This window comes from Symphalangus syndactylus, chromosome 21, assembly GCF_028878055.3.
Source record: "Symphalangus syndactylus isolate Jambi chromosome 21, NHGRI_mSymSyn1-v2.1_pri, whole genome shotgun sequence".
Lineage (NCBI taxonomy): Eukaryota > Metazoa > Chordata > Mammalia > Primates > Hylobatidae > Symphalangus > Symphalangus syndactylus.
The window spans coordinates 43,405,402-43,431,509 of NC_072443.2; the positions used below are offsets into that span (position 1 = coordinate 43,405,402).

The 26,108-nt window shown below is 41.9% G+C and overlaps 1 protein-coding gene and 1 pseudogene across 5 annotated transcripts in view; both read right to left on the reverse strand.

The window, feature by feature from the left end:
• CD80 (CD80 molecule) overlaps positions 1 to 26,108 on the reverse strand; it is a 36,809-nt gene that overhangs the window by 2,310 nt on the left and 8,391 nt on the right. The window contains exons 1-5 of one of the 5 annotated variants that reach the window (XM_063630120.1): positions 24,903 to 25,187; positions 19,340 to 19,657; positions 11,560 to 11,841; positions 4,247 to 4,342; positions 2,144 to 2,252 (exon numbers count right to left, since the gene is read on the reverse strand). In XM_063630120.1, coding sequence (XP_063486190.1) covers positions 2,182 to 2,252; positions 4,247 to 4,342; positions 11,560 to 11,841; positions 19,340 to 19,657; positions 24,903 to 24,909 — 774 coding nt within the window. In that variant the 5' untranslated portion in view covers positions 24,910 to 25,187 and the 3' untranslated portion in view covers positions 2,144 to 2,181. Of the gene's footprint in view, positions 1 to 1,839; positions 2,253 to 4,246; positions 4,343 to 5,239; positions 5,726 to 7,342; positions 7,429 to 11,559; positions 11,842 to 19,339; positions 19,658 to 24,902; positions 25,188 to 26,108 lie in introns of those variants that run through there. The other 4 variants (XM_055260267.2, XM_063630119.1, XM_063630121.1 and 1 more) reach the window with 4 other exon arrangements.
• On the reverse strand, positions 5,477 to 7,336 carry LOC129471550 (cysteine and glycine-rich protein 2-like; annotated as a pseudogene).

Genomic DNA, 26,108 nt, shown 5'->3' on the forward strand with positions numbered 1-26,108 from the left:
AAGATCAAGGGTATTCCCAATTTGTGCACAGTAGCCTTGATAGCTGAAGAATATGAAGGGATGGCCGGGCGCGGTGGCTCACGCTTGTAATCCCAGCACTTTGGGAGGCCGAGGCGGGCGGATCACGAGGTCAGGAGATCGAGACCATGGTGAAACCCTGTCTCTACTAAATGTATAAAAAAAAAAAAAAAATAAGCCGGGCGCGGTGGCGGGCGCCTGTAGTCCCAGCTACTCGGAGAGGCTGAGGCAGGAGAATGGCGTGAACCCGGGAGGCGGAGCTTGCAGTGAGCCGAGACTGCGCCACTGCACTCCAGCCTGGGCGACAGAGCAAGACTCCGTCTCAAAAAAAAAAAAAAAAAAAAAAAAAAAAAAAAAAAAAAAAAAAAAAGAATATGAAGGGAAAGCTAAATTATGAGAGAACTTAAAACTACTCTGGCAATTTTTGTCACATGAAATATTGATCAGGCAAATGTTTAGTTATTACCGGCTATTACCAAATGACCAAATGCTTGATCAAGGCACTCTTCTATGTATGGGGCTTTCAGGCATGGTTGCTTTTCTCAATAAGCCTACATACAGTCTGGTAAAGGATAGAAGGAAGATGTGGTACATGAAAATCAACCTATGCTGGTGGTATGAGATGTGCTATAGAGGTGGCACTGCTTGAGCTGGACAAGATGGCCACAGAAGGCCTTGTGTAGAAGATTGGCTACACGGCTTCATTTTGAAGTATCAGCAGACTGAGCAGAAGACTTTAGATAGAAAGTCACGAAAATTGTAGATAATGACAGAACTGAGCCAGAGCAACATCCTGGAAAAGACATTCTGAGGAGTGAGCAAGCATTCAGTGGAAATGAAAAAACAGGATGGGAAGTTGAGAGACTGCCTTGGGGGAAAAAATGCATAGGCTGCCAGGTTGTAGGGAAAGGAGCCTGAATTTGATATCCAGTTTGAATCTTGGTTTTATTCCTCATCTGTATGACCTTACCTCAAGCAAATCACTTAACCTCTGGGAGCCTCTGGTTTCTCTCCCATAAAATGGAAATAGATCTTGCTCATAGAGATTTTTATAAGACTAAGATGAAATAGTGTTTTTGCAAAACAACCTGTTGTATAAGTCTCAGGTATTATTTTTCATTTTTCTTTATGTTTCCCCCTCCTGCCCAGGACAATTCTTGCTTTCCTTTATTTTTAAAGATAATTTTGTAGACTAATTCTTATACTGGTGTTAACTCCAACCTTCACAAGTCAAAGCTGAACTGTTTAGGGAGGCTTATAACTACCTTGGACCTGATATCAGTCTCTTGGATTCTAATGTCCCACGTAAGTTTCTCTTGCATGAAAATACCTGGGGATTTGTGACTCACTAAAGCTAGTGCTGTGTTAGGCTCTCTTAACAGGATGGACATTCCAGACCCCAGATAATAATTATCTCATTGTATGTAGAGTCATTAAGACCAAATCTAAAGTCTTGGGTTCCGTTTACCCCATTCATGTGAGGCACTAGAAACCATGCCATGTGAGGAACAATTGACAGAATTCAAGGGTATTTAGACTGAAGAGATCAGCTGGAATGTGGAAAGTTAAAAAGCTTTGAAGTTTTTTTCTGTAGGCAGTGGGGTCTCTTCTGAGTTTTTGAGTGGGAAAATGACATGACAGAGTAATTCTTTATGAAATTTGGCTCCATGATTGGTCAGTAGGATGAGTCTGTTAGTAAGAGGCAGAGAAACCAATGAAAATGTTACCGTGTTAATACAAAGTGGCCCCAACCCATGTCCATCAATACTGAGAGATACAGGGAAAAATGAATGATCAGAATAAGAAGTTACCACAGGAATATTCAAGATGAACTCAAATTAGTGTTTAATAGATAATAAAAGACATTGAATTGGCTGACAAGATGGGAGTATTTCAAGGTGGCAGAATGAAAACATGGCAAAAGAAGAGGTTACATTAAGCAAATTGCATGTGGGGAGAAAGGAGAGGGATGCCAGCCATCTTGTAACTGTTCAACTTAATATGAAAGAGGTTTTTAAGAGGTGAGGTAGTACGTAAAACAGCTTAAAGTTGTTGCTAAGAGGAAGAGAGGACTGCCTCATGATCCCCACGATCCATGTATCCCAGAAGAGATGACGGAGGCTACCTTCAGATCTTTTCAGCCCGTTGCTTCTGCGGATACTGTTATATAGGGCGTACACTTTCCCTTCTCAATCTCTCATTCCTCCTTCTCTCTCTGCATCTTGGGGCAAAGCCTTGGAGACAAGAACAAACAAAAAAAATGATAAGTTTCCCTTGAATTGTGCCCATATATTAATATTTACTTTAGCAAGCCTTCAGACTGGCTTAGAACTGGAGCAGTGGTTCTTACACCAGGGGTAATTTACAATGCTGCCTCTTCACCTCTTTGCCAAGGGGACATTTGGCAATGCTTGGGGATATTTTTGGTTGTCACAATGGGCAAGGAGTGCTACTGGCATGTAGTGAGTAGAGGCTAAGGAAGCTGCTAAACATCCTACAGTGCACAGAACAGCACTCCAAAACAAAGAATTATCTTGCCCAAAATGCCAATAATGTTGAGGATGAGAATCCCTGAATTAAAGGGGTAACACTGGATAGTTGGTATTAGAAACATCCTTGAGCCCACCAGACCTCTTTATCCTACCCTTGGGATAAGTTGTTAACAGCACATACTCTCTAAAGAATTCACTGAGCTTTGGGTTTTTTTGGTGCTAAAGCCTGGGAAAATCAGCAGATGTTGATCTTCCGATTTTATTTGATCAGTGTACATGATTTCTTCTCAAAGAAGAGTTGGTACCCCTTCATAGTGATTATGGCCTTATTTCGGACCATATAACTAGCAGTTCCTCTTCATTTAATCATAGAGATTGAGGGCAGCATATGTGTAACATCCAAAGTGTAAATTCATAGGGTAAAATATCTTAGAAATCTCTTCTTTCATCAGCCACTCCTGATCTTTCATCCAAAAATGTATTCTAAAGAACTGAGAAAATGGACATTTTCTGGACACCTATGTGTGTGGCACTCTACTAGGCACTGGAATTCCAAAGACAAGAAGTCCCAGCACTTTGGGAAGCCAAGGCAGGCGAATCACTAGGTCAGGAGATCAAGACCATCCTGGCCAACATGGTGAAACCCCGTCTCTACTAAAAATACAAAAAAATATTAGCCAGGCGTGGCAGCACGCACCTGTAGTCCCAGCTACTCAGGAGGCTGAGGCTGGATAATTGCTTGAACCTGGGAGGTGGAGGCTGCAGTGGGCTGAGATCGGGCCATACACTCCAGCCTGGGTGACAGAGTGAGACTCCATCTCAAAAAAAAAAAAAAACAAAAAAAAAACAGAATTTGTTTGTTTTTTGAAATGGAGTCTCACTCTGTCGCCCAGACTGGAGTGCAGTGGCATGATCTTGGCTCACTGCAGTCTCTGCCTCCTGGGTTCCTGGGTTCAAGCAATTCTCCTGCTTCAGCCTCCTGAGTAGCTGGGACTACAGGTGCACACCCCCATACCCGGCTAATTTTTGTATTTTTAGTAGAGACAAGGTTTCACCATGTTGGCCAGGCTGGTCTCGAACTCCTGACCTTAAGTGATCCACCTGCCTTGGCCTCCCAAAGTGCTGGGATTACAGGCGTGAGCCACCTCACCCGGCCCAAGAACTGAGAATTGGTGAGATCACCTGTAGCCATGTAGTTTCTCAACTGTATTAGTGCATCTTGTCTTCCTCCAAGAAAATGATCCTTGGCTCCAAATTTTGTCAATTTGTCTTTTCTCTAACTCCAAATCAAAATTAGAATATCAGCAGGATGGTGGCCATGGAAGTTGGAATTCACTAAGGAATGTGTAACAACTCACCTGCCAAATCGACTAGCCCTTAAAAAAATTAGAATATCATTTAGCATCAGAAACGTTTTCAAATTAGTTAGCAAACCCCAGTCTCCAAAAATATATAAAGTCAGGGAAAAAATAAACGGACTAAACTAGAATATGTCTTGAGGGCAGTGACTTCTTGTCTTTGCAATTCCAGTGCCTAGTAGAGTGCCACACGTAGGAGGTGTCCGGAAAATGTCCAGTGAATGAACAGAACTTGTTGAGACAAATAAAGGAGATGCTAATGTTTCCATAGACTTGCTGTAAACATGAGAAGCAAATAGGCTAAAACCTCAGAGAGATGCCGAGCCATGGTAATAAAGTTTGATCTTCCAGAATTGAGATCAGTATGATAGTACTTACAGTAGGTCAGGCAGCATGTCACAAAAATTCCATTTACTGAGATTAAGGTAATGGCCCAGGATGGGAGCAGGTTATCAGGAAAATGCTCTTGCTTGGCTATGGAGGGAAAAGAATAGTGTCAGCTGTAATGTGTTTCCTACTGCCTGATACTCATTCTGTGCCTTTTCTATTGATGCAACTGTGAAGTATTCTTTGCCTGGTCAGCTCTCCAGTATGCAGCTGCTAGCATTTTTCTTGCATAATTCTTCAATCAGGCACATACTTGTGGGCAACTAATATTCAGATGTCAGATATTAAAAGTGAAAAAGATACTTTGAATGTCTGCATTTACTGAGTTAAGTTGACATAAGGAAGATTCTAAGGAAATCTTTTACAAGCCATCTTGTAGTATCTCACTTTTATAGCTGATTATAACTATGTGTTACTACTAACTGGTTGATGTTGTGTTCTAGGTATACTTTATTTTTCCTTCTGTAGTTCTGTCATGCCTTCTCCCTTTCTCCTACCATATTCTCTCTCAACACATACACATCACACACACCCTTAACTCACAGTAGCTGCCCTAAAGCTACAGGAGCCACTTTGCATTCACTTTCTGATACAGGTTTTTCACCCTCTAGCTACTGGAAATACAGAACAAGTCTGGCAAAGAACTAAGTGTGGATATGGCTTGGTATTAGGTGGGACCATCCTAGAAGAGAGCTCTCAAGGTTATCAGCTGTAGTTTCAGTCCCACAGAGAGCACAAGAAGTACACAAGGAAATGAGGGTGGGGAGGAGAAAGGTGTTGGTGGATATGGTGCTGCGGGTCCATCCCTCCAGATCAGGAGCAGCAGCTACAGTATTTATTCTTCAGCTGCTTTGAGGAATCATTAGCAACATCTGGAAAAATGGCAGGGACACAAATTATAGCAGCTCATCTTGTGATTTCTCTGAAATGGCTTACAAATAAATGAGTATTTACTAACTTATTGTTTTTACTTTTTTTTTTTTTCCATGCTGAAGTTTTATTTAAAACGTAAAGGAAATGTTCCCCAAAAATGCTGGTGAATAAAGCAAAAAGATACGATACAGTGCTCTCTCCCTATGAGTTAGCCAGCCTATCCAAGTACAGGGTAATATACAGTACTCAATGCTGGTAGAATTTCACAGTAGTTTAGTGTTAAAGATTATCTGTGCCTAGGTTACGAAGAGATTCTCAATGTGTGATGCTTAGTTCTGGGTTTACACCTTACTGGGCATGAACAAGAGCCCCTGCTCCTTGGCCGTAGCCAAATCCCTTGGGCCCAAAGTTCTTTTCATAGCATCCTTTACAATAGATTTCACCTTCTTTTTCAGTCGGAGTTGTTGATTCAAGACTCTTCCCACACTTTGCACATCAGAAACAGTTTTTATGCCAGGGCTTTCCAGCTCCAATTATCTTCTCGGCAGCATATACAGAATCCCCACATCTGGAACACTTCTCAGCACCTGCATATTTCTGAGCAAATTTAGAAGCGTTTGGATTTGTAGGCCTGAGAGGCTGAACACTCTCTGGCTTGATGCCCAGCCTCTCGCTATGTTAAGCATGCCAACGCCCTGGCCATAACCATAGCCTTTTGTCCCATATTTCTTTCCATAGTAGGATTTGCAGTAGATCTCTTCATTGTGAATTGCCACTGTTGTGCTATCTAAATTTTTCCTGGAAACCATTGAGTCAGAGGCAGGAGCGTGCACCACAGGCAGAGCTAGCAAGGCTGGGCTGGAGAGAGGGTCCGGGGAGTCCGAGATCCCTGTTTTTACTTTTCTGATTACCAAACCCAGTGGTAAGTTTTATTTATTTATTTATTTATTTGAGACGGACTTTCACTGTGTTCCCCAGGCCAGGCTGGAGTGCAGTGACATGATCTCAGCTCACTACAATCTCTGCCTCCCGAGTTCAAGCAATTCTCCTGCCTCAGCCTCCCGAGTAGCTGGGATTACAGGGATATGCCACCACACCTAGCTAATTTTTGTATTTTCAGTAGAGATGGGGTTTCCCCATGTTGGCCAGACTGGTCTTGAACTCCTGACCTCAGGTGATTCACCCGTCTTAGCCTCCCACAGTGCTGAGATTACAGGCATGAGCCACTGCGCCTGGCCTAGTTTTATTCTTCTGCTTACTGGACTTCTCATCAGCATTTGGCCAGTTGGAATCTTCTCCTTCTTGGACTTCTGTGACACCACATCCTTCTGTTTCTGTTTGTTGCACTCAGTTTTCTCTGAAGGCTGTTCTTCCACTTCTTGTCCTCTAATTATTGTTGTTCCCATGGTTCTGTTTGTGGTCCCATTTTGCCCTTACTGGCCCCAGTCTTCCTGGGTAATATCCTCCACACCCGAGATTTGAAATGCCATCTGAGGCTGGGCACAGTGGCTCACACCTTAATTCCGGCACTTTGGGAGGCCAAGGTGGGCAGATCACCTGAGGTCAGGAGTTCGAGACCAGCCTGGCCAACATAGTGAAACCCTGTCTCTACTAAAAATACAAAAAATTATCGGGGCGTGGTGGTGCATGCCTACAATCCCAGGTACTCAGGAGGCTGAAGCAAGAGAATTGCTTGAACCAGGGAGACAGAGGTTGCAATGAGCCAAGATTGCACCACTGCACTCCAGCCTGGGTGACAGAGTGAGAATCCATCTCAGAAAAAGACAAAGGGAAAAAAAAAAAAGAAATGCCATCTGATTTCTAAATTTGTGTATTGGATGGATGCCAGCATCTCCACCTGATTAAAACTGAATTTACTACATGCTTTCCAAATCATATCTACCACCTGTATTCTCCCATTTCAGTGAATAACAATACCATTTAGTTACCCAAATAAGAGTGTGGTATTTTCTTTGTGCTCACTTCCCAGTAGGCTCCCCTGTATTTTCTGTTCTATATTCAGAATATCTCTGGAACTTACTGCTTTTTCCCAAATCTCTTGCAGCAACTGCCTTAGCTGAGATTTTTCTCGTCTCCCACTTAGTAGCCTGCAAACCGGTGTCTTTGCCTCAGGTTTCCTAGGCTCTAATAACTCCTGCACATTGCTGTCACAGTAATCATTCTAAAACACCTATTTAATCATAGTGTACCTACCACTTAAAGACAGGAGAGTTGGTTTTTCTTTTTTCTCTAAAACACCAGATTGCATGGAGACATCAAGTGATTACCAGAGTTGACCTCTACAGATTAGAATGACACAAAAAATAACAAGCCATTTCCGTTATCCTGGGAGTCTAGAAGTTTCACAGGCTTCAGCTCATTCCTGGCTTCCACTCTACACCCATCCACAAACCTCATTTAACCTAGAGAGAGTATGTGTGTGAGGGAAAGAGGGAGGCCTCAGTAGCAGCAAGCCAGGTCTGTTGTGACACCTGTTAGAAACCTGGTAACATCCCACAGGGGCAGACCCAGAATCCAAGGTACACAGCTGTGTGAAGGCATCTGCACATGTAGCTTATTAGATACCATGAGTATGGCTCTCTCAGATTTATCTCCTTCCAGTTTATCAAGGGAAAACAAATTTGGTGGGACTACACTAAAAAGAATCATTTGTGCAATCCACTTAATTAATACATTTGGGCGTTTTTTTTTTCCAGATCAGTTATTTACTGATATGGTTTGGCTGTGTCCCCACCCAAATCTCATCTTGAATTATAACTCCCACAGTTCCCACATGTCATGGGAGGAACCCAGTGGGAGGTGACTGAATTATGGGGGCGAGTCTTTCCTGCACTGTCCTTATGATAGTTAATGAGTCTCACGAGATCTGATAGTTTTAAAAACAGGAGTTTCCTTATAACAAGCTCTCTTTTTGGCTGCTGCCATCCATGTAAGACATGACTTGCTCCTCCTTGCCTTCTGCCATGATTGTGAGGCCTCCCCAGCCACGTGGAACTGTGAGTCTAATTAAACCTCTTTATTTTGTAAGTTGCCCAGTCTCAGGTATGTCTTTATCAGCAGCATGAAAATGGACTAATACATTTTCATGTCAAAGCTTTACTCACATTGACCTGTAACATTTCTATGAACTATACACTTAATGTATATTTGTTAGTGCAGTCAGCCCTTGACCTCCCATAAATGCATTATTTGCTTTTGAATCTTATTCTAAAGAATCCCCACACAGTCCAATTAATGAGATTTGAGACATTTATACCCTAAAGCTCTCCAACCACAAAGACAAAAACCTTAAGTTAGCAAACTATAGCACATGGGCCAAACCTGTCCTGCACCTGTTTTTAAAAATGAAATTTTGTGGCTGGGCATGGTGGCTCACGCCTGTAATCACAGCACTTTGAGAGGCTGAGGCAGATGGATCACCTGAGGTCAGGAGTTCGAGACCAGCCTGGCCAACATGGTGAAACCACATCTCCACTAAGAAAATACATAAATTAGCCAGTTGTGGTGGCAGGCACCTGTAATCCCAGCTACTTGGGAGGCTGAGGCAGGAGAATCGTTTGAACCTGGGAGGCAGAGGTTGCAGTGAGCCGAGACCACACCATTGCACTCCAGCCTGGGCAACGAGAGTGAAACTCTGTCTCAAAAAAAAGAAAAAAAAGAAAGAAAAGAAATTTTGTTGGAACATAGCCATGTCATTCATTTATGTCTTGTCTGTGGCTGCTTTTTTGCTACAACCAGCAGAATTGAGTTGTTGCAACAGAGACTGCGACTGCAAAGCTTAAAATATTTACTATCTGGCTCTATTCAGAAAAAAATTTGCCAACCCCTGTCCTAGAATGTCACATATATCCATATTCCAATATAAATAATGTCCAAATCAAAATGCAATCCAAGCTAGTATTACTGATTTAATAATCAGTACTCTACTGTTTTCTGCCTTCAATCAGAGTAATGTAAAATTGGTTGAATAATGCTATAACAAGAAAGTAAAAATAGAGACTTAATAAACTATATGATTGAAGCCTCATTTTAATAAAATTTTTACAACACATAAAAGATGACTGAGACTGGTAAGTTTGGAGTATCAATAGTCATGTCAAAGTTTGGTTTATATTTGAACTAATTTTCCCAGGAAATTTTATCTCATTGAGAAAAATAAAGAATCTGCTGTAGCTGGGCATGGTGGCTCATGCCTGTAATCCCCACACTTTGGGAGGCTGAGGCGGGCGGATCACCTAAGGTCGGGAGTTCGAGACCAGCCTGACCAACATGGTGAAACTCCGTCTCCACTAAAAATACAAAAATTAGCTGTGTGTGGTGGCCGGCACCTGTAGTCCCAGCTACATAGGAGGCTGAGGCAGGAGAATTGCTTGAACCTGGGAGGCGGAGGTTGCAGTGAGCCGAGATCGCGCCACTGCATTCCAGCCTGAGTGACAGAGCAAGACTCCGTCTCAAAAAAAAAAAAAAAAAAATCTGCTGTAACACTGAAAGATCTAGAGTAAATCATATACTAGCATGAATTACTAGACCATCTAAAATAAATTATCCACTTCGCAACTACAAGTAAAGACATAAAGAATTAAGACATGCCATATAGTATATATTGTGCTATATACTTATGTGCAACTGTATTATCAAACTCAGTGTATTGTTTCTTACTATACAGTCACAAAACCTATCCTTGGGAGTGGGGCTAGGGGTAGGGAGAGAGACCTGTGGTCCTCTGTATGATCAGCCATACAATTTAAACAAGTATTAGTATTTCGAGCATCTGAGTTCACCTTGTAGGTAAGCCATCTTAAGCCATTATAGGCCTAAGATGTATATATTCATATAAACCCAACATTTTCATTTTATATTTTCAAATGATTTCACCTCTTGGGGAAAGAGAATTCTCTGAGTTTACTACCAGTAGGGTAAAATATTTGCTCCAAAATGACCCTTTTCAGGCGTTGTCTTTAAGGAGTTTGTCACTCACCTTTCCCAGACTTGGTTCAGAATGAACCAGTAGTTCTTAAAAAGCACATTCACCTACAAAAAAAAATTGTTTGGCACCATGGAACCATGTGGGCGGCATGCCCTAAAAGAACACCAAATCCCTAAGGGCAATTGCAAAGGGCACATTTTATTGCTTTCAATAACACTATTGTTACAAAAACTTTTTAAGATGAATGCTTGATGGATAGTGGTGGTTAGTATATATAAATTTTAGAATATTTATTGCAAGAAAATAAGGCCGGGTGCAGCGGCTTACACCTGTAATCCCAGCACTTTGGGAGGCTGAGGCGGGTGGATCACAAGGTCAGGAGTTCGAGACCAGCCTGGCCAACAGGGTGAAATCCCATCTCCACTAAAGATAGAAAAAATTAGCCAAGGGTGGTGGCTGGCGCCTGTAATCCCAGCTATTTGGGAGGCTGAGGCAGGAGAATTGCTTGAACCCGGAAGGTGGAGGTTGCAGTGAGCCGAGATCGTGCCACTGCACTCCAGCCTGGGCAACAGGGCAAGACTCTGTCTCAAAAATAAATAAATAAATAAAATAAAAAGAAAATTTGTAACAATATCACACCTTGCACAGTGACTTTATTTTTTTAATTTATTTTTTTAATTATTTTATTTATTTCTTTTAAAGACAGGGTCTCACTCTGTTGCCCAGGCTGGAGTCTAGTGGAATGATCATAGCTCACTGCAACTTTGAACACCTGGGCTCAAGTAAGCCACCTGCCTTACCCTCCCAAGTACCTAGGACTATACATGTGTGCCACCAAGTCTGGCTAATTTTTTAAATGTTTTGTAGAGTCAGGGTCTCATCATGCTTCCCAGGCTGGTCTTGAACTCCTGGGCTCAAGTGATCCTCCAACTTCAGCCTCCCGAAGTGCTGGGATTACAGGCGTGAGCCACTGTGCCCAGCCTCACAGTGACTTTAATAAGTCATAATAGCACATGTCATTTGTGTATCTAAAAGTACTATAAAATACTATCAAAGTGAATATGACAATTCTAAAATATATCTGGCCGAGTTACAGTAATGTGCCATGTAACGTTTTCAACGACATTCCGCATATGTGATAGTAGTCCCATAAAATTATAATACCGCATTTTTACTGTACCTTTCCTATGTTTACATATGCTTAGGTACACAAATACTTATTGTGTTACAACTGCCTATGTATTCAGTATAGTAACATGCTGTACAGGTGTGTAGCCTCAGAGCACTAGGCTGTACCATGTAGCCTAGGTGTGCAGTAGGCTATACCATCTAGGTTTATGTAAATACACTCTGATGTTCAGACAATGACAGAATTGCCTAATGATGCATTTCTCAAAATGTATCCACATCATTAAATGACACATGACTATATTGTCTTTTTAGATTCGATATAGTAGAAACTCCCCAGAACAATGTCACTTACGTGTATTCCAGTTGAAGGTCTGATTCACTCTCAAATGTCCGTACTTGATGAGACACATGAAGCTGTGGTTGGTTGTCATATTGAAATCCAGTTTGCTGCTAACAGCATAGAGCTCAGTTTCAGGATCTTGGGAAACTGTTGTGTTGATGGCATTTAATTCTTCTCCGTTTTCCAACCAGGAGAGGTGAGGCTCTGGAAAACCTCCAGAGGTTGAGCAAATTATCCTTCTAATATTAGAAGTTGGAATTTCAAAGTCAGATATACTAGGTGTAGGGAAGTCAGCTAAAGAAAGAACAAGAATATATAATTACATATAGTTACAAACCTATGTGTGTAGAGGTTTATTTTTAAATAATTTTCTAGCTTTAATAAGAATTGATAAAGGCCAGGCACAGTGGCTCACGCCTGTAATCCCAGCACTTTGGGAGGCCGAGGCAGGTGGAACACCTGAGGTCAGGAGTTTGAGACCAGCCTGGCCAACATGGCAAAACCCCATCTCTACCAAAAATATATAAATTAACCAGGCGTGGTGGCAGGCGCCTATAATCCCAGCTACTCAGGAGGCTGAGGCAAGAGAATCGCTTGAACCCAGAGGGTGGAGATTGCAGTGAGCCGAGATCGTACGACTTCACTCCAGCCTGGGCAAAAGAGCAAGACTTCATCTCAAAAACAACAAAACAAAACAAAACAAGAATGATAAAATGAGATATAATTTGCAACTTTCCATTAATCATTAATAGTTACGTATAATCCAAAGACTAACTTTGATTTGAATTGGTTATATCAATTCTTTGCCACTTTTGATGGAGATAGGAGGGCACTTATTAGAGAAGTAGGTTCGTGTGAATAAATGTTGCCAGAGTACTTGCACTTGTAAGAGATGAAGAGAAGAGTAATAGACAACATTTGCTGAGCTCTTGTTTGTTAGGTCTGGACCTCATCTGATTTGTCCTCACAGAAACCCTAGAGAGGTAGGTTGTAGATCTAAAAAGGTCAAAGATCAGTAATTTCACATGATTTAACCTAATATAATTTCCATTTTATGAGTAATCAAACTGAGGTTTAGAGAAATTATAACTAACCAGTAATGGCAGAATTCAAATCTGTCTGACACCAGAGCCTGTCTTTTCTTGACCTTGCCTTTCTTTCTTTTCTTCCCTTTCCTTTTCTTCTCTTCTCTTCTTTTCTTCCTGATGCTTCAGGTACACAAGTGGCTTTCTTCTATGTTATCTATTTATTTACTAAACTATAAGGAACACCTGAAAACCCACCATCCAACTTGAGACCCAAAACACTGACAGTAACTTAGGTAAATCTGCTGGTATGGTGTCACCTATCCTGTCCCTCTTTCCCTTACCTAAGGTAATCACTATCACTATCCTAAATTTGTAGTTAGCACTTCCTTGCTTTTTAAGAGGTTGTCTTTTACATGAGAGGCCTACCCCTTTACTCTTGAGAATGGTTTCTCATGTCCTCCTTTCTGGCCTTATCCTTTGGACACTGACTCTTAAGTCTGATACAAGTAAGGGCTCCATGAGGTCATGTTTCCCTCTTCTCTCTGACTACCTAAGCTTAATACATAAATAGAAAAGGCTTTGCCTAACATAGAACTTTCGTTTGGAAAGGGTCTAGATGGGGGGAGAGAAAACATAGATCTGGTCAAGGAGAGGAGATCTTGGAGAAAGGAAAATGCTGCCTAATTTGCAAACCTGTGACCTGCCTTTTGAGGGGGCATTGTGTGCGTGTGAGTGGGGGGCAGGCATTGAACTATAGTCATGAGCTTTTTGCTTCTACTGAGTCTCACCAACACCCCACCCCCCAAAAAAATACCCATGACCAGTATTTTTAAATTTGCATATTTATTTCTGGATAGGTTTCCCCTCTCTTTATTCTTTCCTGAGACCATGGGCAAAGCTGTTTATTTTAGGTGAGAAGAAAAACTGTGAACCACATCAGTAATATTTTCATTTGAAAATATCATTGAAATTTATTTGAATAAATTTATTTGAATTCATTTGAATTTTTAAATTATTTTGATAGTAGACATGCTGTTTATTTATTTAATATGTATATGGAAGCCTGAAAAATAGAAAGCTGTATAGATTGAGTTTAGTTGTTACTTGGTTTGGGAGTCTTCCATGCATAATTTATGACTTCTCGGTGTTCTATATATTTGTCTGAATTAATTACTGGGATGAAGCTATGCTAGCTTTCAAACAGGGGATGCCTTTCAGAAATTTGTATATTGTGCAGTTGCCAGACCAATTAAATACCTGGTTGAAATTAAAAAAAAAGTAATCTTTACTCAGAAAAACCTATATCCAAACTACAACATTGAGCCTATAACCTCATTCACCACACTTTATTGATTTTCTTACTATTTTGATATGCCTTAAAGGGACGGGAAGGCCTTCCTAGCATTCCTCTAAGACACTTGAGGCACTCTTTCATTTATATATTTGCTCCCCTTAAGATACTGAAGTACAGCCGGGCGCGGTGGCTCACGCTTGTAATCCCAGCACTTTGGGAGGCCGAGGCGGGCGGATCACGAGGTCAGGAGATCCAGACCATGGTGAAACCCCGTCTCTACTAAAAATACAAAAAAAAATTAGCCGGGCGTGGTGGCGGGCACCTGTAGTCCCAGCTACTTGGAGAGGCTGAGGCAGGAGAATGGCGTGAACCCGGGAGGCGGAGCTTGCAGTGAGCCGAGATTGCGCCACTGCACTCCAGCCTGGGCGACAGAGCGAGACTCCGTCTCAAAAAAAAAAAAAAAGAAAAAAAAAAAAAGATACTGAAGTACAAAGTACAGGAAAATAAATGCAGAGAACACAGGAGAAAGATACCCTAGCGGCTTCGTCACTTATTCTTACACATAAAGAGTTTAGCTTCTTAGCATGAATGTAGGGATTCAATCTCCCCATAGAGTTAGCTTTCTTTTCAGAATTCTGAGCCCCACAGAGATGTCATGTAGCATAAGGTCATCAAGAGCAGATTTTAAAACCGGTTCTGCCTTGTGACCCTGGGTCAATAACTTACCCACCTTTAGTCTTAGTTTGCTCATCTATAAGATAGGGATACTAATACCCAGCATTGTAAGAATTAAATGACATCATTCATAGAAATCACTTAGCACAGAGCCTGACACACAGGAAACTAAATAGTCTCACTCTGTTGCCCAGGCTGGAGTGCAGTGGCACCATCTTGGCTTACTGCAACCTCTACCTCCTGGGTTCAAGCAATTCTCCTGCCTCAGCCTCCAGAATAGCTGGGACTACAGGCACACACCACCACGCCCATCTAATTTCTTGTATTTTTAGTAGAGATGGAGTTTCACTGTGTTAGCCAGGATGGTCTCGATCTCCTGACCTCGTGATCCACCAGCCTTGACCTCTCAAAGTGCTGGGATTATTGGCGTGAGCCACCACACCCAGCCAATGATAGCTATATTTAAGTGGGTCTTGAATTTATCCTCTCTTAGGTAAGCCCCCTCATTTAAATCAGGTTGCCAGGCAAACACTTCCAGGAATGCCTTGTGGCACCTAGAATAATGAGGATAAAGGGAAGCCATGACAAATGATTATAATTGCCAGGAAAGGGGAAAAGTTGGATTTGGTTGGAGGTGAAGTTACCTTTTTTTTTTTTAATGAACCGTGTCCCTAAATGAAGTTTGATATGTTCCTGAGCCATTTTTAGTTGGCATTGTTATTTCCCACTTATTAATTTATCCTATAAGATCGACTCATGACACAGGCAGCTGACATCTAGAGTATTCTCTTTCTTATAACATCGATATGTTTTGTGTTATAACTAGGAATAACAAATCCAAAAACTCATATCCTAAATTATTAATATGATTCATGTTCATTTCTGTGCTCTGCTTTTCTGGGAAATAAACTACAGGAATGCCACTCATACCAGGAGTTGTATTAAAAATCTTTTAAAGGCCAGGCGCACTGGCTCATGCCTATAATCCCAGCACTTTGGGAGGTCAAGGCAGGAGGATCGCTTGAGGTCAGGAGTTTGAGACCACCCTGGACAACATGGTGAAACCTTGTCTCTACTAAAAATAAAAAATTAGCCAGGCGTGGTGGCACATGCCTGTAGTCCCAGCTAGTTCGGAGGCTGAGACAGGAGAATTGCTTGAACCCAGGAGGTACAGGCTGCAGTGACTCGAGATCACGCCACTGCACTCTAGCCTGGGTGACAGAGTAAGAGACTCCATCTCAAAAAAAAAAAAAAAAAAAGTTTCAAAATCTTTCTTGGCTTAGAACAGCCTAAACTCCATCTCCCACCTTTTTTCTAAGGTGATCTGTTTAGGGTAACCATTCCTAAGGTCTTGTGAGGTTGTGAACAATCAAAGATGTTGTAAGACTGTGACCTTTGTATCTCATTTTAATTAGTTAACCCAATTTTTACCACTCTTAATAGGAAAGGGTAAGAATATCTTACGAGAAAAGGAATAGGTGCACATGTTTTAGGAGGAAAAATCCATTAACCTAGTTAAGCTGTTAACTAATGTAGCTAGTTCTCAAACATGCCAGTTAATGGAGGTTTTCATATGGCTATGCTGATATTATATTACCATTTTGCAATCTTAGACAAATATAGGGTAACCAACTTGTCCTATTTGCCTGAGACTTTCCCAGTTTTAGCACCAAAAATCTTGTGCCCCAAATAAACCCTTTGGTTCTGAGCAAAGAGGATAACTGGTCACTCTAGCCAAATGAGAGCTTAATTCCTTGCTTCTCAAATTGTGGTCCTCCACAGCAGCACAGGCATCACCTGAGAGCTTGTTAGAGGTGCAGAATCTCAGATCCAAACCCCAGACCTACTGAACTTAAATCTGCATTTTTTAACAAGACCCTCAAATGACTCACAGGCATGTAAGCATTTGAGAAGCACTGCTTTGACTCAACTGGAAAATTCAGAATGCTTCTCAGTAAAATTAAGCAAGTGACCTTTTTGTATTCCCTTTACTGGATTTTGTCCACCCCACACCCTCGGTTCTGAGTACCCCAGAAATCTCACATTGTCCCCTTAGCTGTCCTTGGTCTCTTACAGTAATCTGCTAATAGGGCCTGCCCCCCTTGAAATGTTTCCTTTTCTCACTCTTGGATTTTCTTCTTTATCTTTCTATCCAAATTCAGCTGACCTGAGTCTACTTCTCTCTGGGTAGTCCATTAGAGGACTACGTACCTAATGTAATTCACTAATACAGGCTAATATATTTGTGGTGCCACCCCCCACCCCCCACCCCAGGAAACATATTTTCATTTTAACAGGGATCTTTTAGGAGGAAAATGGAGAAATTAGCAGGAATGGCTATGATGATGAGAATTTCAGGAGTCAATGCAGGTGAAAATTGTGGAAGAGGTAGGCTTCTTAGTACCCCTCAAATCACATCACCATATAATAATTTATTCTATCCAAGAGCAGAGAAAACACTGAGTGAAGTTTAAGATAGTTCCATGTAACTTTGGCTTACTCCCCAAAACTTTAGATGTGATTTGGATGTCACAAGTAAAGATTCATAGCTAATGATCAAAACAAAGAAGAACAGTAAGGAATTCACTAAGGATCTGCTGAAGTTATCTATTATCAAGGTTAATCATTATGTTTTATTAAGTAAGAAGTTTGGTTTTCACTACAGGCTCAAGTCCCAGGGGAAAAAAGAAATATGTTCAAATTTCAACTGTGAGAAAATGGCTCAGGGCTATAATTTCTCAAAAAGGGCTCTGGCTCCTTCAGTATCCTCTGTTATACTCTGATTAAAGTGAAACCCCCTTTGCAAAATTATGACTGAGACAGTGAAAGAGATCTAACTTAACTGACTCCATCTTGCTTCTAACCTCCAAGCTGTCTTTGTTCATTCCTGGGCGTAGGCTGAACTAACTTTGGGAGAAACTTAGTTTATAGTTTATAGTTTAAACAAAGACGGTAACAGCCCTTTCCCAAAGCAGACCTCCTTCTTGCCTGGGGACTAGATTGCCTTTGTAGGACTAACATTAGCCACAAGATTAGAAATTATGGTTTAGGAGTCATAAAGCTGGAGGCTACAACATTCTGACCCTCCCTAAACTGCTCCTAAGATCAGTGCTTGAGCTATTTTGCAGTCCCTGCACTTGGATCAGCTGGCACCACCCAGATCAATAAACTGGCTCATCTGACCTTGTGGCCCCCACCCAGTGCAAGAAGACAGCTTCAACTCCCTATGATATCATCCCTGACCAATCAGCACTCCCAGCTCACTGACTTCCCCCGACCCACCTAGTTATCCTTAAAAACTCTGCTCCCCAGATGCTCGGAGAGACTGATTTGAGTAATAATAAAACTCTGGTCTCCCGACAGCCGGTTGTGTGTGAATTACTCTTTATTGCAATTCCCCTGTCTTGATGAATCGGCTCTATCTAGGCAGCAGGCGACGTAAACGCCTTGGGCGGTTACAAAAGCAAGGGTCCTTTCTTTCCGAGACCAGAAATGCTTGCCTTCCACAGTAGGTACATAAACAGGGCTTTGATTCATAAATTAGTTTTTTTCCTTGTGGCAGGAATTAATTATGCATCCAATTCTCTAACGTTTTTTTAAGACAGAGTCTCTACCGCTAGGGAAAATGCTCACCCTCCTCTGTAGTCTGCTTTGTTTTTTTGTTTTTTGTTTTTTTGTTTTGAAACAGTCTTTGCTCTGTCACCAAGGCTGGAGTGCAGTGGCACCATCTCTGCTCACTGCAACCTCCGCCTCCCAGGTTCAAGTGATTCTCCTGCCTCAGCCTCCTGAGTAGCCAACATGTCCCTGGCTAATTTCTGTATTTTTAGTAGAGATGGGGTTTCATCATGTTAGGCAGGCTGGTCTCAAACTCCTGAGCTCAAGCTATCCACCCACCTTGGCCTCCCAAAGTGCTGGGGTGACAGGCTTGAGCCACCGCACCTGGCCCAATTCTCTAATATCTAACTTTTCAGGACTGACTGCTAGATTAGAGCTTCAGATATGCAATAAGTAACTTATCACTTTGAAAATATTAGAATATAATAGTAAGATAGCCATAGTAATAGACATTCAGATACTACCCAAAAAAGATTTATGCCTCCATTGTTCTTTTACCTCTTCTTTTCTTCTTTCTTTCCTTTTTTTTTTTTTTTTGAGATGGAGTCTTGCCCTGTCACCCAGGCTGGAGTGCAGTGATGCAATCTCGGCTCATTGCAACCTCTGCCTCTCAGATTCAAGCGATTCTCTGCCCCAGCCTCCAGAGTAGCTGGGATTACAGGAATGCGCCACCATATCTGGCTAGTTTTTGTATTTTTAGTAGAGACGGAGTTTCGCCATGTTGGCCAGGCTGGTCTTGAACTCATGACCTCAAGTGATCCGCCCGCCTTGGCCTCCCAAAGTGCTGAGATTACAGGCATAAGCCACCATACCCAGCCCCGTTACCTTTTTAGCATACTTTCACAGGCATATATTGCTGGGTCAAGTGCAGTTAGTAGCAAGGCTACATCAAATCAAAGATGCCCCTTGGTGATTGAGAGTCTCTTTAGGTCATTACAGTGCCCCAGGATAATTGTCATGAACTTGGATTGTCAAAGAACAAGAAATGCACATTAACAGGTATTTCCAGGACATCTTTAGAAACCAGTTAGAGTTTATCATACAACTAGAGACTTAACTCCAAGAAATGAAGTGAGATACATCCCTCTTTGGTAAAATTTTCACTTAAATCAATAGTCATGTGTCTTTAAGGGCATTAAGAATCTGCCAGCCTAGAGTAAAATCAGAAAATCCCACCAACCTTTGACTGATAACGTCACTTCAGCCAGGTGTTCCCGCTTGAAAGCATCTTTTTCATACTTCAGAACAACACACTCATATGTGCCCTCGTCAGATGGGCGCAGAGCCAGGATCACGATGGAGAGGTTATTAGTGATATCAAAGATGGTCCGGTTCTTGTACTCGGGCCATATATTCGTGTCCCCGGACATCATAGTCAGCACCATTTTCTTCTCCTTTTGCCAGTAGATGCGAGTTTGTGCTAGCTCTTCAACAGAAACATTGTGACCACAGGACAGCGTTGCCACTTCTTTCACTTCCTTGGTCACATGGATAACACCTATAGAGAGGCAAACAGAACAAGATTGTATATTTATTAAATATAGATTCCTGCACGGTCAGGAATCCAAAGTCAGCAGTAACAGAACTTAGGGTGTTGTGTCTAGTGACTAAGCATCAATCCAGTTTGATTTTTTGGGTCCTCAATGCTTTTTTTCTCTTCATTTTTTAAAAATGTGGTAAAAAACACATAACAGGCCAGGCGTGGTGGCTCACACCTGTAATCCTAGCACTTTGGGAGGCCGAGGCAGGCAGATCACTTGAGGTCAGGAGTTCAAGACCAGCTGGGCCAACATGGTGAAACTCTGTCTTTACTAAAAATACAAAAAATTAGCCGGGTGTGGTGGCCGGTGTAGTAATCCCAGCTATTCGGGAGGCTGAGGCAGGAGAATCACTTGAACCCAGGAGGCGGAGGTTGCAGTAAGCTGAGATTGCACCACAGCCTGGGCAACAAGAGCAAAACTCCATCTCCAAACAAACAAACAAACACATAACATAAAATTTATCATCTTATTGATTTTTAAGTGTACAGTTCAGTAACGTTAAGTATATTCACATTGTTGTGAAACATCTCTAGAAATTTTCATTTTGCAAATCTGAAACTCTATGCCCATTAAACAACTCCCCTTTCCCCCTCTCCCCTCAGCCTCTGGCAATTGCCATTCTGTTGGTTTGAATGAATTTGGCTACTTTAAATATCTCATAGAAATAGAATCATACAGTAACAGCCTGTTTATGATTGGCTTATTTCACTTAGCATGATGCACTTCAAGGTTCATGAACATTGTAGCATATGATAGGATTTCCTTCCTTTGGAATGGTAATGATGTGATCATAAGGATAATGAATAATATTACACACACACACCCCCCACATTTTGTTTGCCCATTCATCTGTAGATGGACATTTGGCTTGCTTCCCACCTCTTGGCTACTGTGCTGCTATGAACATGGATGTGCAAATGTCTCTTCAAGACCCTGCTTTCAATTCTTATGGATATATGGAATTTTGGGGTCATATGGTAGTTCTATTTTTAATTTTTTGAGGAACTTCAATACTGTTTTCTATAGCAGTTGCACCCGCAATGCTTGTTAAAGGTTTTGGAAGTCACTATCTAGAAAAACTAAATGTGATTGCATAAAAAACAAATTTGGTTTTGAAAACAATGAAGACAAATCACTAAAATCGGACTCATGGACCAATCATTATAACATAACCTATCCCCTTCCTTTTTCTTGAGAATTTTCCAATGACATGCTAGATTTAGGAGCATATGAGCCTTCTCTCACAGCAGGCAATTTTTAGTCTTATTACTTCTTATTTGGTTTACCTAACACAATACCACCCCCAAGAGAAGTCAGTCCTGACTAAGGTTCCGGGTACAGTGGTGGTGGAGGAGGGCAAGGTGCTGCTGCCCACCTCTGTCTAGATAGCCTATACTGAATTACTCTTCATACTATTTCCTTTTTTTTGCTTCCTCTGTGGTGGCTCCATGGAGGGGACAGGTGCTATTTCATTTAATCCCCCAACAACCCCACAAGATATGTATTATTTTCCCCATTCTGCAGCTGAGACAACTGAGAGATTGAGAGATTCAGGAAGTCTAGGACAGGGCAGGTCAGCCTGAGATTCCAAGGGCCTTTGATTCTGCAGTCATGACGAAGAATAAGGGACGGAGATGAGGTCAACTAAGAAGAAAAAATATGGCCATACTTTAAATAGGTAGGGAATATAATCAATCTTCATTATTTATGAATTCCCACTTACAGAAGGCCTCCTTCTTGGCTGTGTTGCCTGGTCACTTGATTAGGTAATTTTCAGCTACTACTGCCTTGAGAAATAAGGAAGAATTTCACTATACAGACCTAGTCTCTGATGCTCACTGCCTTTTCCCTTGCGTTTCTCCTACAGCCCCCCTCCCCACAATCACGTGATGCAACAACACACACACAGATAAGCACATGTACACGCATTCATTTAAACTATAGAACTGCATTTAACCATGGGAAAAATCTAGGAATAAATTTTATCCAGATTAAGTGAGCTAAAGACAATCCATTTCATGTGACTTCACTAGTTTGGCACAGGAATAAAACCTTCATCTGTCACCTTAATACACATCCTGATTCCTCCTCTTTTCACTTGAGTGACTTCGGATTTAAAGTTCTCAGGACTGCCTACTTCCCTACCTACCTTAAAGGCAATCATGACTAAGTGCACTCTGCTAACATCCTTGCCTAGAGGCTCCTGGTTGTTGGTGTAGAAAGAACATGGGCTTTTTTTATTCAATAAAATCCACAGTAGCTGTGTGACCTTAAGCAACTTACTTTACTTCTCTGAACCCCAGTCTTCACATTGGTTATTATGAGGATTAAATGAGATAATTTATGGCAAGCACATACCGTAATTCAATGCCTAGACACACACCAAATATGAATCCCATTCTCCTTTCTCCAAGGGGGTGGGGAATTTACTAACTTCTAAGGCTTTTGATTTCATCTTTGGACAATTTGACTGAGGAAGTTTTGCTTTGCTTTATATTGAAGTCTGTTTCCCTCTAGCTTCTACATGCATTACAAAACACATCTCATTCTTCTTACGTAACAAGACTTGCAGATATCTGAGGATACTTATATTCTCTCTCAGATAGTTCTGCAGGTTCCCATCTGCCCCTGTTCCTTGTTGATGTACTGAAAGTGAGTACCCTCACTTTCCTCACTACACAGTTTGATTTGTGTGTATATATTTTTGAGAGAGCAAAGTCACTAAATCTAACGTTCCAGACATCCACTGTGTGATTGGCTCAGAGTAGAACCGGGTTGTCACCTCCTTTACCTAAATCTATGTTTGCAGCCTAAAGTTGAATTCAGTATATTAGCAGCTACCTTACACCTTTGATATAACTATTGATATAGTGACAAGCAAATTGCCTTATTTTTCCACGTACACATACCACTGTGTGCTGCTCCTACATCCAGTTCAACACCCCACCAAATGGGTAAAGCTCTTCCAGTGATGTTATCTTTCAAGAGTTATCCAGAATCTTCCCCTTCCCTGCATCTCCATAAGACGACACATCTTTCTTTCTTTTTTCTTTTTCTTTTTTTTTTTTTTTTGAGACAGAGTCTTGTTCTTTTGCCCAGGCTGGAGTGAAGTGGTATGATCTCAGCTCACTGCAACCTCCACCCCCAGGTTCAAGAAGTTCTCCTGCCTCAGCCTCCCGAGTAGTGGGGATTACAGGCGCCCGCCATCATGCCCAGCTAATTTTTGTATTTTTAGTAGAGACAGGGTTTCCACCATGTTTGCCAGGCTGGTCTCAAACTCCTGATCTCAGGTGATCTGCCCACCTCAGCCTCCCAAAATGCTGGGATTACAAGTGTGAGCCACCACGCCTAGCATGACGAGACATCTTGAGCATTCAGAAATATGGAAAGGCACCTGCTTGTCTTATTTATATAGCCAGATGCCGATGGGCCAGGAGTTGGGGACAGAGACAGGGATCCCTAGTGAGGGAGAAAGTCCACTGGTCCCCTGAGAAGACCTGGATATAAGTGCCAACCATGGGTTAAACAATGTACTCAGCCCCAGGGGATATGAAAGTCATAGTAAGTAATGTGAGATCTGGAAGGGACTTCCATGATCATTCATTCTCATGGCCATATCTTACAAATGAGGAAACTGAGCTGAGGAAAAGAAACTGCCCCAGTTTTACACATTTTTTTCTTTCTGGCCCAGGCTTTTAGGGCCATTTTTCTTATTTACTGATTTCTTCAGTTTTAGGCCACAGTCAGTAAGTTAAGCCAACACTGTACCCACCCACCCCAATCCAGCCCCACCACTGAGCCCTTTTGCTATGAGAAACAGAGTCCCAGGCCGGGCATCGTGGCTCAAGCCTGTAATCCCAGCACTTTGGGAGGCTGAGGTGGGCAGATCATGAGGTGAAGTTTGAGACGAGCCTGGTCAACATGGTGAAACCCCATCTCTACTAAAAATACAAAAAAATTAGCCGGGCATGTTGGGACACACCTGTAATCCCAGCTACTTAGGAGGCTGAGGCAGGAGAATCACTTGAACCCGGGAGGCAGAGGTTGCAGTGAGCCAAGATCACACCACTGCACTCCAGTTTGGGTGACAGAGTGAGACTCCATCTCAAAATAAATAAATAAATAAGAAACAGAGTCCCTTTCTTTCTAGGCCTGATTGATCCCATGGTTTCAGGCTGAAATGACTCCCATGCTTACACCTTTGGACTATTTCTACCATCTTCAGGTACCCTAAATGGATCCTATATCCTGCCTTTATCTCTTTGGCTATCTGTAGTCCATGCCATACAGTTACCCTCCAGCTTGGATTTCCTGAAAGAGTTTTTATTTAAAATATTCTGTTCATTTCTCCATCCATATAACCAAGAAATACCGGCACATCGATATCTAAACTAGTCTCTGTGTCAATAGCACCAAAATTCCTTAACAGGCTGTATTTTCTGATTTTTGGTTTAGGAGGCATGGTCATTCTTCCCAGGCTGTTGTAGGACCTAAAAGCAGCATCCCTCTAAGGCCCCAGTGCCCCCTGCCCAGTGCTATCGTACTGTGCCTTCTGGGCCCTGTATCCCCTGGAGCCACACAGATCCCCTTAGGGAGACCCATGTCTAGGGACTTCATTTCCAAGCCCTCTCTCTTCTTAGATAGCAGGATCATGGGGCACTAGCACCTTTCCATCTCACCAGCCATTCTCAGGCCTCTGTCAGACTGGATACGGCCCCACCACAGCACTGAACAAGAGAGTTTTGTGATGGTGGGTATTTGCATAGCAAAGTGAGGTAATGCAGAATGGTCCAGACACTTCTTCAGCAATTGTGTGGAATGTTGCCAGTCCCTGCTTTAGGGAATATAACTGAAAGAAAGGAAGAAATAAAAAGACATACTTGAAGGGAGCATATTTCAAAGTGAAGCTATATTAGCTAAAGATCAAATGACAACCCAGACACTCCTAGTGTTTTAAGGAAAGCAAAATGAGACGTAGAAGGAACATGGGCTATCCATCTCCATTGACTTGGATTCTAGTCCCAGCTCAGCCACTTGCTGTTTCATCTGTTTCTTCATCTCTAAATAGGTATGACACCTACCCCTTGGGATCATTGGAAAATTCAGTTCAATTAAATAATATAAATAAAAAGTCCCAAGGACATAGGTCTTCTGTAAGAGTTTTCATTTTTCTTTCTCCCTCCTCCCACTGCCAACTCTTACCTTTCATTTCACTCAAGGGTCATGTTAGATATATAGCACTCTGGTCTTGCTATGGGCCAGACAGACAGCAACTCACTTATCTGGGCCTCCCAATAATAGGGTCTTTCCCCACTGAACTATTCGTTCTCACCCAAAAAGAATCCAATATTTCTCACTGATTTTGGTATGTGGTGATGTTAGCAAAAGCAGAAAGCATAGCTGAAAGAGAAACTATCTAATTTCAGTGATGGCTTCTAAGGAGTTTTTGTCCCGCCTTCTGAGAATAAGCGTGAGGAAGAACAGGACTAAAAAGAGGAACCCAAAATCTTCCGAACAATTTGGAAATTCACATAGGAACCCAGTTTTCAGCGTTCCACCACACAGAGACAGAAAACAGTCATTATAAATTTGCCCAACAAATTTATATCAATTTTGTCTGTTTTAGGGACTCTATCACACACAGACAAAAAGCAGTTGAAACTGAAATGTCTCTAACGATTTTGTCTGCTTCAGTGACTCTGGCGGGGAAAGTCAGCGCCTGGAAATCTCAATATTACTGTCTCAAACCTGGTTGAACTTCTGAGCTTGCTTTGCCATTTTTGAATGGGCATTGTAACACCTACCCAACCCAGTGGGTGCAAGGATTCAAAATGAGATACTGCTCATAAAAGTCCTCCACAGTACCTAGGACATTAGAAGGAGCCAGTGTCTTCCCCAGAGATCCACACAGTTCAGGTCCCACTTTGCTCACATCTACTCTCGTGGCCCCTTGTCAAAGAGGCCTTCCCTGACTCTTCTTGAACAGTGCCATCCTCCCTGCCCCCCTCCATCCTGCTACTCTTTAGTCTCTTTGCCTGATTTGTTTCTCTTCAGGCTTGTCTCCAACTGATATATATTTTTACAACTGTGATGTATATTTACAGGTATATGTGATACATAATTACATATGGAGCTATGGAGCAGAGGCTTCCTCCTTTGTTCACTGCCATATCTGCAGTGTCTAGAACAGGGCCTGGCCCATAGTAGGTGCTCAGTAAATACTTGCTGAATACATGTCTAGGCATGAGGAAATGAGGTCTGGCTCCATCCACTGTGTATTAGAATCATAACCTTGAGCAAGCTGGGTAACCTCTTTGGGCTTCAGGTTCCATCTCTGTAAAACAGTCATAATACTATTGCTGTGATTTGAATGTGTCCCCTCAAGGTTTTGTGTTGGAAATTTAATTC